At 39.9% G+C, this 13,444-nt stretch overlaps 1 protein-coding gene across 4 annotated transcripts in view; it reads right to left on the bottom strand.

Moving 5' to 3' along the window:
• The window catches only part of FRAS1 (Fraser extracellular matrix complex subunit 1), a 447,336-nt gene that overhangs the window by 155,215 nt on the left and 278,677 nt on the right, over positions 1 to 13,444 (bottom strand). For all 4 annotated transcript variants that reach the window (XR_004972271.1, XM_036337385.1, XM_036337380.1 and 1 more), the window contains exons 24-29: positions 13,291 to 13,431; positions 12,223 to 12,363; positions 10,536 to 10,676; positions 6,864 to 7,134; positions 3,358 to 3,442; positions 81 to 407 (exon numbers count right to left, since the gene is read on the bottom strand). Coding sequence is in view for 3 of the 4 variants with exons in the window: in XM_036337385.1 (XP_036193278.1) it covers positions 81 to 407; positions 3,358 to 3,442; positions 6,864 to 7,134; positions 10,536 to 10,676; positions 12,223 to 12,363; positions 13,291 to 13,431 (1,106 nt within the window). In the remaining variant the exon portion in view is untranslated. The remainder of the gene's footprint in view (positions 1 to 80; positions 408 to 3,357; positions 3,443 to 6,863; positions 7,135 to 10,535; positions 10,677 to 12,222; positions 12,364 to 13,290; positions 13,432 to 13,444) is intronic.

Genomic DNA, 13,444 nt, shown 5'->3' with positions numbered 1-13,444 from the left:
TATGAAATTAAAAAATGATATCATCAACAAAACTTAACATCTAGGAGAAAGGAAATAGTACCTTTGGGAATGACACGTACCTTGGGCACAATCTTCACGTGGAACAGTATATTTTGGAAAGAGTATCCATCATTGGCTTGCAAGACTGCAACATCAGATGTGCTATCCAAACCATCGTGAGCATAGTAGAGAAGGCCCCTGGAGACTTCATCCAGCCGGAACTGATAGACAGGGGTTGCAGAGGACTGAAGTGTTTGAAGCAATTGGCCATGAAGTGGAGGATCCAGCACTTCAACTATCACATCCTGTGGATTGTCATCATCTCGGATGTCAAGCAGCTGGGTGGTGATGGTTCCCCTCTCTCCTCTGCTAACGTGGAGAGCCTCATTTCTCAGTACATAGGGGGGCTGTGGAATGAAGGAGAAGAAGTGAAAGCATTGAGCAGGAAAAGAGAGGACCACCCAGTGGGCTAGATACCAGTTGTGTGCAACCTAATTGATATTTTGATGCTTTTTAAAGAACTCTAGATGTTCTAGCAAAGTGCCAAACTGTTGCATATTCACAGTATTTGTCAAAGGTAGGATTGGTCATAGGAATCACAGCAAATAAGGTTCACATCTCTGATTCTGGAGGCATCTCTAGCCACTTCGGGACTGCAGTATCATCAGAGGCCACCAAGGAGAACTGCTTGCTTCTAAATCTTTGAAGTCTCTGCTGTTTTGAGTTATACCACATCCCCTTCACTGTAACTGTGATCAGATCAGTGTCAGGCAACCCGGTCAGTTGTCTGCATCCAAGAGATGATAAAAGACATATGGAATTTTTACATTTGTGGTGGGAGTTGAGCACTTCATTCCAGTCCATGTTGCAGCATGCTGACTTAGAGTAAGATAATTTTGCATTCTGAATTCATGCTATTTCTGGTCCCTCCCAGTAATTTTCTTCAAGCTGTTTCATTCATATCTTCAAGGGACCCAACCCAGCTCAGGCTATAAATCCTGACAAGATCCTGATCTGAGTAAGGCAAGCACCTGGTTAATTTAAGTGGCACTGCTCATATAGCAAATTTTAATATCTTTCCTTAGGATTATCAGGTGTGCTCTTACCAACTTGAGTAAGCAGATAAAATGTTCCTTCACAAAAATAAAAGTTAATGAACCGTAATAGAAAAAAATCCCTGAAAAAAAATATATATCAAGGCCAGAAGCCAAAAAAAACATTCTCTCAGTTTTTTATATCCTCTGAAGTTGAGCCATCTAGGACTTTTCTCAGCACATTGCCTTCTTTAATCCAAATGGCTTTCTTTTAAAACTAGCCCTCCTGACCTCCTGGGAATTTCAATATCTATTAGAGTAATGTCTAATGAATGCATGATTATAATAATCACATAATGGGAAACTAGAAAATAGCTACTGAGAATTCCCAAGTGAAAACTCAAAGCTGTGATTCTATACATGGGAATGAAAGGCCTCTTGGATTCTAAAGAGAGAAGTCAAAGGTGATATCAAAATCCATAAATTGAAAAGACTGACTTAACTTACATGAGAAAAGGCCATGGAGCCTCAAGACCATGTTCAAATATCACAGAAATGTTAAGGAACAAAAATAAGTTAAAATTCATTTCTAAAATCGCATTTTTGAAAAGTTAAAATGATAAAAGTTTCTCATAAATAAAATAAAAATGTGCCCTCACTAACTACTCACTTGGTTTCAGGAAAACAACAAGTATCAGGGAACCATCAGAACTCACCATCTCGGTGAGAAAGCCACTTGCTTATACCTACACTAGGCCTTTTATTCACATGCTTAGCATAACTATATCACACAAACAAAAAGAACAAAACAAAGCTTCTGAGCTTAAGTGCTGAAAAACACCTAAGCCAATAAGTCCTAGGGCTTGATGTTACCCTCTGGCCCATTTTACAGAGATCACATTTTAGCTACAATTAAAACAAAATTCATACTCTTAGTTTAACTCTGAGATCAAATTAATTTAGGACCAATTTCTAATCATTCCTTAATTTCAGTCCATCCCTGAAGTGAGAATGCCATCAAGAAGAGCTGAGCTGGGCTGCTCATATCATTTGGCAGCCACTTCTGGTTCAGAGTCTATGGTCCTTTCATTTTCGGACCAAAGATATAAAAATTTCAGTTTAAAAACAATGACCTCATGTCCTTCCTTGAATCATGTCTAATACACTCCTGAGATCTGGAGTATTAGTATTTAGGTAGCCTTGGCTCCCCATGATGTCCTTTCTCTTGCCATTCACAACTTAAGAGCATATCTATCTTCCTACTCTCTTTGCACATTTCAGCTGTTCAAATCCGCAAGCCCAATTATTCAGAGTTTCTACCACTATATGTATTCTGCACACATAAGTACAACTTGACAGAGATGAGTGATGAGAAGAGAACCATCACACTGAGTTTTACAACAGCTACCATGATTTCCTCAGACCAGTGCTTGGCTGATGACCACAGTGGCACAACATTTAAGAATATCCTTAATAAGATCATCTAACTTCTGCCAACTAAGATAAATGCAGTCTGGCTGCATAGTAGATAAGGCAAAAGTAGCCAACATAATCCCATACCCATGAGAGAGAAACATTTACAAAACTAACTCAAAAGAGAGATGAATAAGGAAAGTCTTAAGAACTAGAACCACCTCAAATTATTCTGATGGGCTAGTTTCTGATTCAGTATAGCAAAAGATGGCACCATAATGCAATGACCAAGAACAAAGAATCTGCATTCAGAGTTAATGAGCATAGATCTTGGCTCTCTATTGATTATGTGTATCACCATAGACAAGTTACTTAAGCTCCTTGTGACTTAGAGTTCTCACTTGTAAATTGGGGATAATAATACCTCATGGGGATGGCATGAGGATTAAATGAGAAACACTACAAAGAGTATTACAGATATATTAGTAATGGTTGCTGCTATTGTTATTGCCTAGAAGCATTAAAAAATTATTTCAGGCCCTAACCAGTTTGGCTCAGTGGATAGAGCGTCAGCGTGTGGACTGAAAGGTCCCAGGTTCGATTCGGCCAAGGGCATGTACCTTGGTTGCAGGCACATCCCCAGTAGGAGGTGTGCAAGAGGCAGCTGATCAATGTTTCTCTCCCATCGATGTTTCTAACTCTCTATCTCTCTCCCTTCCTCTCTGTAAAAAAATCAATAAAATATATTTTTAAAAAGTAAAAAGTATATATTTAAAAAAAATTATTTCAGTAGAAAACTGAGACACGATTAATTCAGCTCATTCATTTATCTACAACTACAAGAAATCTTTATTGGTGCTTGAGAATTGGTAGACACATAAAATTATTAATAGTGTGGCATTTTTATTACCTGTGTTGAAAATGCTTGTATATTGATCAGCTGTGGCTCAGAGAAGAACTGCTGGTCACTAATTTTCAGGGAAAAGTAACCTTTCCTAAAAGAAATTCCAAAGAAGAAATGAGAAAATGCAACCATTAAATTAGTCATTAGAATGACAATGATTAAAAACATTTCCAGGCTATGTGCATGGATGAATTTGGATCAAACCACTACAGTAATATAACATTCATACTATAAATAAAAATGACCAGATAAATATGAACCTAGTGAAATGCAGACAAAACTATTGTGTGTTCTTAGATCTCATTGTAACAATTATATAATTTGTTTCCTATTTTTCTAAATTGAATCCATAAAAGGTTGAAAATCAGTTTTTGGGCCACGAAAGGTTAGTGATATATTGTAGGCTAATGGTAAATAAAACTAAAGAATGAAAAAGGAATCTTTCAAAATCTTTGAGTAGATCTCAATGAGTCCCTAGTCCCTGCAAACCCTCTTGCCACGTCCTACCCAATCATATGAGTGGGTCCCAAATAACAATATTTGCAATGCTTTCATTACATAACTCTAGCCACCTCCCTGTCCAGCCACACACATGCAACATTTAATGTAGACTTGACTAGGGAAGGATGTCTGGTTATTGCCTATTGGGAAACCATAGTGTGGATGAGGATGTGGAGGAAGCCGGTTTGTAGGAGAGAGGTCAATGAAGCCTATGAGTCAAGACACAGATACAAGAGAAAGAACTGAGTCCTGCTTCCTGGTCCTGGTTCTAGCTTCCAGGCTGGCCCTGGGGCCCATTGCCCTTAATGTGTTTGAGATCTAGGCCACACCTGCAATGTTACAACACACCTTACTATTTCCTTAATCTAGTTCAAGTTGACTTCCTTTACTTACAACCAAAGAATCCTAATTAAGAAAACAAAATAAGGCTCACTCTTTGTTGTGGTTTGTACTTCTCATAAAGAGTGTTGTTTCAACAGCTTCAGAGACTAATAGAAGGAAAGGTAGGAGTTGCCTGCTTCAAGCCAAACCAAGCACAGAACTCACTGTGGCCTGATAAGACATAATTAATGTATATGAGAGGGTTTGAATTCTGGTCTATGGTGGGACCACTGTTTTCAAAGTTCTTTAAAAGGTATTCTTGGAATTAACTACCAAAACATGAAAGAATGTGGATGGATCTCAAAAACATTATGGCAAAAGCCAGAAACAAAAGATTACATACTTGCTGATTCCATTCACATGACATTTCAGAAAGGGCAAAACTACAAGGGTGAAAACAGATCAGTGTTTCCCAGGAACTGGGGAAGGTAGTGACTGTAAATGGAGTTTTGGGGGTTTTATGCCTTGAATGTGGTTGTGTTCTCAAGACTGAAAGACAGTATACATTTGTTAACACTCATAGAACAGTAATTTAAAATAGGAAATTTTATTAAATGCAAACTGTACCTCAGAAAACTTAATTTTAAAAAGTTTGCTGTATTCCCTCCAATTTTATTTTTCCCTTCATTTTCTGCCCCATTTAAATCCTGCTCCTCTCCATCCCCACTTGCAGCTTTCAAGAGAACACAAATGATGAGCTAGTTACTCCCAACCTAGTGGGGAAAATGATTTTTTGTTGGCAGTGAGCTTCCAATAACTGTGCTCAGCATCTCAGCAATGGAGCTTATCTCGTCTCCTATGACTATATTTACAATCTGCCTTGTACTCCACAGGAGCATTCCAACCCTAGAGGAATGCAATCCTAAAGCATTCCAGTCCTAAAGAATCAGGGTCAGTGTTTCACGGGGAAAACAAAACCACAAACCTGTGTGGCAGGTTGTGTCTTTCGTTTTTGTATCATCCGGAGACATACCATTTCCTTTTTTCATGAGTTTCTGCCAAGCCTGGTTCTTTTACTATTCCTCTCATTCCTTCTTTTGTTTAAATTTTTAGATAAAGAAAATCCAATGTTAAATGTGTACCCCAAAAAGGTGCTAAAAATTCCCTAAAAATAGTTGCCATTCTTTGTCCTGTTTATGGGTACAAAGCTGACTCTGTGAGGAAATAGATGATGAGAGATTAAAAAGGTAAGCTTAGAGAAACAAGAGGTTTTTCACTTTGGTTGTCTTTGAAGCTTTAAGTACTTTATACACATTTCAGAAGTGATTCCAAGACAAACAACTACAGGTGTGTGTGTGTGTGTGTGTGTGTGTGTGTGTGTGTGTGTGTATGAGATATGCAAACATTTAACTATACTTGCAGCAAAAGGAATGCAGGAGATGGAGCATGAGTTTGACGGGTGATTCTATAGCATCAAGTACTAGAGTTTTAAGCACCGTTTATAGCAACACTTCTGCATGCCCGCGGAGATGGAAGCATGCCCATTATTCCTACTATTATTAAGACAGAAATCATAGTGGTTAAAGGCATGGGCTGTGGAATCAGAAAGCCTTGGGTTGGAGTCTGAGCTGTGCATCATAGGATGCAAGGCCTTGGGTAAGATTACTTTATATTCTGAAGGCCCGGAGACTGGGAATACAAATATACAGAATTTACATAAAGTAGTTAACACAGTGCCTGGCTAATAGCTAGTGTTCAGTGAATGTTACTTGCTCTTATTTCTGTAAGAGTTTCTTTGCTCACCAGCTCTCAACTGCAAATGGTGAAAGGGCCATTTACTTTTCTCCCCACCTATGTCCTAGCCCAAACCTTAAACAAAATCTCAAGTTTAGTGGTGACAGTAGAAAATATTCACTGTTTCCTTATCGCTGTTCCCTGGGTATCAACTCCTTGTTTACAAATAAACCAGTCTGAATTTCCTGTACTAACGAAGCAGAGCAGGGTGAAGGATAATCCAAGAGGCTAATCTTTGGGGTGCATTCTCTGATTTCTGCTTAGTGGAATTACTCTGCTAATTACACGGCTCTATTTGCTTGGGTTAGTGTTAACATTCAATTGCATTCCTGAAGCATACGTCAGCTGGGGCGGGGAAGACAGCCAGAAGTATGCTAGACATAGGAGGAAAACTGGATCAGGCTTAAATATTAACCACAATTAATCCCATGAAGTGGATAATAGAAAGTAAACTGTGACTCTTTGTTTCCTTCCGACTCTGAAATTCTAAGACCCATACAACACCTTGAAAAGTGTGCACTCTATCCTTCAGCCACTCCCTCCTCCCAGTATATTACACTAATGTTGAAGAAGCAGCTGGAGCATCTGGGTGTATAACCAGTTTGGTTTCTGCTGGGCCAGAAAGCTGGGTAATTGCACCAGGATCTTTCCTGTCACATCAGAGAATTACCCATAATTATGTGATAAAATGAAAATGCCTCTAACAGAAGCACACTCTCTGAGCAATTACAGTGAAATGATGACAGGCAGCTGAAAGCACTTGGCACTTGTGGAGTATGGGTCTTTCTCAGAGGAGAAGGGGATAACTGTGAGAAAAGGGGGGTTTGGGGGGATGAGGGAGGTGCAAAACACTGGTGGAAAGGAGGCAGGAAGAAAACAATGGAACACGGAGCCACCTGGGCTTTTCTTTGCTGTGCACAAAGCGCACTTTTTTCTCATTCACATCTTTCCAGCTGAAATGGCCAGCCTTGTCGAGCTGCACCTCTTTCCCATTCCTCGAGAGCACTAGCTGCCCGTTGGTGGGTGTGCTCACAACATGGAACAGGAGGTCTTCGACCCTGCCATCCTGGTCTTGGACGTTCAGGAGGGAAAAATCCAGTGGCTTCATTAAACCAATGGCCAAGGTGAGAGAACCATTCACATGAAGACCAGGAGTGTGTGTTCTGCCTGGAAAACATGGATCCAAAGGTCAGGCTTGGTAACTCACAAGTTAGGGGTGTATGTGTATTTAAAGAAATAGGCTTGCAATGTCCATTCAGAGAGCTACAAAGATGAGGCTCTAGGCTACTGTCCACCATAAGCTTCCTTCTAATCCAGTGGTTCTCACTGTGGATGCACAGGGAAAGAACACAGGCTCTTTTACAGGGGTGGGGAATGTCCAGCCCGAGGACCAAGTAAGAAATCATTTGGTCTGGCCCTGCCTAGGCATTAGGGGTGAGTTAATTAAATGTTTGACCAAATATCGCAGGCTAATTTTTAAGTTGATAATTTTGTGTGGCCCACGAATGATGATATAAATATCCAAATGGCCATTGGCAGAAAACAGGTTCCCCATCCCTGTGTTAAACTATAAAACTCCTAGAAGAAAATAAGGAGTAAATCTTTGTGAACCTGAATTAGGCAATGCTTTCTTAGCAATAACACAGAAAGCACATGTTACAAAAGAAAAAAATAGATATATTAGACATCATTAAAACTAAAAAAAAAAAAAAAATGTTTTGCTTCACCAGGACACCAGCAAGAAAGTGAAAAGACAGCCCACAGAATGAGATAAAATATTTACAAGTTAGATATCCCTGAAACTGAACTTGAATCCAGAATATATAAAGGACTCTTCCAATGCAGTAAAGACAACCCAATTTTAAAATAAGCAAAGAATTTGAATAAGCATTTTCCCAAAGAAGGTATAAAAAGGCCAATAAGCACAACGAAAAGGTGCTCAACATCATTAACAATCAGGAAAATGAGAATTAAAACCACAAAATGATGCCACTTCACACCCACTAGGAACGTTGGTAAAACCTGTTCCTGAGGATGTGGAGAAATTAGAACCCTCATATATTGCTGGTAGGAATGTAAAGCAGTATAGCTACTTGGGAAAACAGTCTTGTAGTTCCTCAGATAATTAAATATAGAGCTACTATCATATGACCCACCAATTTTGTTCTTGGACATATCCTCAAGAGAATTAAAAACATATATCCATACAAAAACTTCTACACAAATGTTCATAGCAGCATTATTCATAATAGGTAAAAAGTGGAAACAAGCCAAATGTTCAACTGATGAAGGAATACAAATGTGGTATATCTACACAATGGAATATTATTCAAGCATAAAAAAAGAAATGACATACTGATACATGTTACAAATGGAGAAACTTTGAAAACGTTAGGCCAAGTGGAAGAAGCCAGACATTAAAGGCCACATATTGTATGACTCCATTTATGTGAAATGTCTAAAATAGGCAAATTTGTACAGACAGAAAGTAGATCAGTGGTAGCCAGCGGCTGTGGTGAGGGAGTGATGGGGAAAGACTCCTAATTGTTACTGAATTTCTCTTTAGGGTAAGTAAAGTGTCTTGGAATTAGATAGTGGTGATGGGTGCATAACTTTGTGAATATACTAAAAATATACAAAATATCTCTGCATTGTATACTTACTTTAAAGGGTGAATTTTACGGTATGGCAATTATATTCAATAATAATAGCAGTAAAGAATCACATAGGGATCTTTAAAACAATACTGATACTTGAGCTCCACCACCAGAGATCTTGACTTACGTGTTCTGGGGTGGGCCCTTCATGATTTTACAAACTCCCAGGCAATCAATCCCAATAGGCTCCAGGGTTGAGAACCACAATCCTAAGACATTTGTCCTATCTGGCCATCAGACCCACCAAGGGCAAGAAAAGAGGTAAGTGTTTAATACCAATGCTAGAACAGTACCAGTTAATCTCCATTGAAGTAGGATTATCAATGGCTTATATTCAGAATTCATGTGAAATATACACACTTTGTTTAAAAGTTTTACAATCTTTGTCCACAGGAAACATCGGATGGATGAATTAGGATTTCTGACCATTCTGTCTCCTGCAAGTTGTTTTGCCTGGACTTGAAGGTAAGCCAGACAGGACAGTTAGCAATGCCAACTTTCAGGGGGACTTCTTCTATTGTAAGATTACTAACGAAGGTGAGAGTAATTCACATTTGCACATTGACTTGTATTACATCCTAAGAGGAACAAGCTGACTCTCAAGTACTTGTTGTTTTTAGAAGGATACCAATAAAAAAAGCCAAAGATACTTTTTCTCATGTGAAGTTTTAATATCTTTAGAGGTCAGAAATACAGAGATGGAAAATATGATTGACTGCATGCATTAAAGTATGCCTCTTGTTATTGATAAAGGATACGAAAGCCAAGGAATGCTCAGCTATAACAGAACTCCCAAGTTTTATTTCCCTCTAAAACTTTTGAGGTTGAAAATTAAGACAATTTAAATTTGCTTCTCTTTGTTATATAAAGTGTTCATTGATATTTTGGACAAGACTAGCTCCACTCTTTTAACTTGTTACCTCATTCTTTTTTTAAAAAAAAAAAATATTTTTATTGATTTCAGAGAGGAAGGGAGAGGGAGAGAGAGATAGAAACATCAATGATGAGAGCGAATCATTGATTGGTCGCCTCCTGCACGCCCCACACTGGGGATTGAGCCCTAACCCAGGCATGTGCCCTTAACCAGAATTGAACCTGGGACCCATCAGTCCATAGGCCGATGCTCTATCCACTGAGCCAAACCAGCTAGGGCTGTTACCTCATTCTTAATGGCAAACAATATGGCTTGAAATCTATTTGCTTCAAATGTATGAACCTAATGGGGCAAGCTCCTCACACTATTCATTATTTATTTGTAAGTTACCTCTAGCATGTGCACAAAGGATGCACCATCGCATCCTGGCACTATCAGCTCTACAAGTTTATATAAATATAAATAAATTATATCTATATAAGTATATATGTAATTTTCTGCAACATAGTTGTAATTCAGGAACATAAGTAAGTTTTATGCCAAATTTCTGATCTGACAGTTGACTTTCTATTTATTTATTTATCCTCACCCAAGGATATTTTTCCATTGATTTTTAGAGAGAGTGGAAGGGAGAGAGAGAAACATGAATGTGAGAGACACAACGACTGGTTGCCTACCACACACGCCCCAATGGGGGCTGAGGATTGAACCTACAACTAAAGTACATGCCCTGGACCAGGAATCAAACACAGGATCTTGGTCTGCAGGGCAGCGCTCTAGCCACTGAGCAAACGGCAAGGGCACAGTTAACTTTTAAAGAAGATTGCTTCTTTTTCTTCTCTAAAAAGTTTAGAAGTTGAGTTTTCCCAAGCTTTCACGTTCTATAAAGATTTCCTTATTCCTAGCGGCACCGGTGTTTTCCCCAGGAATGGGAATCCTGCATTTTATACCACATGAGTCCACTGCATGTGCACACACAGCCTCTGCATGTAGAAACTGCAGGTGAACTCATCAGCCACCAGTGGAGAAGTACTTACCAGCACATGTTTCGTTAGATGAGTGGGCAGAGAAGCCAGGAACACAGTTGGAAACGCAAAGGCCACTTTTCAGAGAGAACCCATGGTCACAGCGGTGACACTGGCTTCTGTGGCTGCACTGCAAGCACCTCCGAGGGCAGGCTATTGAAGAGAGGACACACTAAATGATGCACAACAAAGGCACGGGAACCCAGCCAGGGCCACCGTGGTAAAGCAAAGAAGAGTGAGAGCACAAGCACACATGGCCACCAACTGCAGCAAAAGAGAATCCAGTCTCTTACAGAATTTCACAGAGAGCTGATCAACCCTCGGAAGGGAAGTGATAGGGAGGAGCACTCTTGCCTTATACACTGTGATCTGAAAATGTTTCACATAAATGAATTGTTTAGAAAGTTAACCATATTGACTTGTAAGAGAGGCAGTTTATAGTGATTAAGAGCATAGGCCCTTTCTGGGTACTGTTCCTCTGCTACCACTTACTAGCTGCCAAACATGGGTAAGTTCCTCTAACAATCTGTGGTGCAAGTTTCTTTTTTTAAAAAAATGGGGAAACTGATAGCACCTAATACAAATGATTGTTGGGAGGAATACGTGTGTTATGTATGTCGTGAATAGAACAGTGCCTGGCACACAAAAGGGCTCAATCGCACTACAACTATCACTGCTACTCTCCTATTTTTTTAATTATTATTATTTTAAATGCAATAGGTGATCAAGCTATTTAAAGGACCATAGATGATTTCTTTGGGTCAAGTTAGTAATCTAGAATTATTTTTCTGCTTCAGTAGATAAGATTTTGGTAGAGAAATGCAGCACAGTACAGTTTAAAAGGCACTGGATTAGAACAAAACAACTTGGGTTTAATATTTTATTTTATGTTGCCCTATTTAATACTCTTAGCCTCTTTGTTTTTTCTGTGTGTGTGTGTGCGTGTGTGTGTGCGTGTGTGTGTGTGTGTGTGTCTGTTGTTGTTGTTGTTGTTGTTGTTGTTTTCACTTGCAAAACAGGATTCATAGTGCCTGCCATATTTTACCAGGCCATTGTAAATATCAAATGATACAATGCTGATGAAGGAAATTTGGTGAAGTATAAAATGTTAAGCCTGGGTAATGGCATTACTATTAAATGTCAGGTGTTCATTAAAGTGGGGCAAACAGTACTAAGGTTTGACAGAAATGATGAGAACACACTAAGGAAACTCTCCTCAATAACTCAATAGACAAGGTAATTTAGACTTTGGGCTTAACTTCAGTTTCATAATAAAAGATTAATGTGTCTCACTAAAGTATCTCCAGAAATTCTACTCTTCAAGGATATTATGGCAAATATCAGGATCACTGGTTATTTAGCCTACACACTGAAAATTCTATGCTCACATCTACAGGGCTGATCCACTCTTAATGGGTATACGTAAGCTTTACATTCCATAAAATATTGGCCTCATTTCCATAAAGACAATTAGGGACAATATTGATTTGCGCAAGAGAATTATTGGCCTGCTCTTTTATATTCCATTTAACCAGCAATTGGTGGATTTCATGGGAAGTCATCAATTGCTTAGGCCAAGCTCCCTGAGTTTTCATGCTACTTCTGATTCCAATTCTCCTTGGTTACCTGAGGATCAGCACACCTGAATAGCTTGCTCCTTTACGTTTTTCCAGAGAATTCATCCTGGTTTCCAAGTTACCTGCACATTTGCGACTGGCATGATCTGCAAAGTATCCCTTCCCACATTCCTGGACACACTGGGCTCCCAAGAGGAGAAATGGTTCCTCACAGCGGGTACACTCCTGGGGACCTTGGCACTGGAGACAGTGGCTGTCACAGCCTGAAAGACAAGTCAAGTCGACAGGAATGTGTATGGCTTTCCCAGGGGCTCCTGGTCCTGACAGCAAGGCAGTGTTAGACAGCAATGAGCGATATAACCTTGTGGCTGGGCAAAGCTGCAGACAGGAGCAAGGAGTCGGGCTCCTGGTTGAGACTGTCACACTTACCAGCTGGAGGAGAGAACTAGTTACTCCACTTCTCTGAGTCTCAGTGGTCTCTCCTACAAAATGGGGGTGGACATACTATCCCCCTAGCTCCCTGGGTGAAGATCAAATTAAATAATGGAAAATACTAGGCAAACTAGAAATGAACAGGTATTAGCCATTATTGTTATTAGCTAGTCCTTAGCTCTCTGTACCATTTTTGCTGAAATGTCAATCTTTTTCCTGACTCACCCAGTCAGTTATCAGAGTCTCTCAACAATGCTCCCAAGAATGTTTTCTGGGCACTTTGGGTGGGCATTTCAAGGTCTGAAGATTTTGTGGTGTTAAATTGAGGCTGAAGGAGGTCCTGGACCAGAGAAAGGTGATGGTGAGATATAAGCTGTATGGAGGGCTGTGGGAAACAGACGGTGAATAATGAGGTCTGTCCATGTACTCAAGGGACCAGAGGACACAGACCTTTCCATCTGGAGTGCAGGCCTGTTCAATTTTTAAGGAAACCCAAAAGTAATGGCCCAAACATACCTGTTTCCATGGCCATACACTCCCATTATTTCCATAGTGCCCTCAAATTTTAGGAAATGTATTTGGGCATGAGAGAAAGGAAAAAGACATTTTCATTATACCAAAGAAAAGTTCTTAGAAAAGAAACCAGAAATTAGACACAAAGCCAGGCTGGGAACCAGCCACAGGCTCCTTCTCAGAACAGCACAACGAGAAGAGGCTGAAGTTTGGATGAGCACAGAGCAGGGGCTCCAGACACTTACCCTTGCAGAGTCCCGAGTCCCGGTAGAATGATGGTGCGCACTGCTCCACGCAGGTGCCATCCTGGAGAACGTAGCCATCCATGCACTGCAGGCAGTCTGTCCTCAGAGGCCCACTGCACGCATTGCAACTCCAATCACATTCTAGAAAGAAAGG

The sequence above is a fragment of the Myotis myotis genome, unplaced genomic scaffold (assembly GCF_014108235.1).
Source record: "Myotis myotis isolate mMyoMyo1 unplaced genomic scaffold, mMyoMyo1.p scaffold_m19_p_1, whole genome shotgun sequence".
Lineage (NCBI taxonomy): Eukaryota > Metazoa > Chordata > Mammalia > Chiroptera > Vespertilionidae > Myotis > Myotis myotis.
The sequence above is the reverse complement of the archived record's forward strand: the minus strand, read 5'-3'. Positions and strand labels throughout refer to the sequence as shown.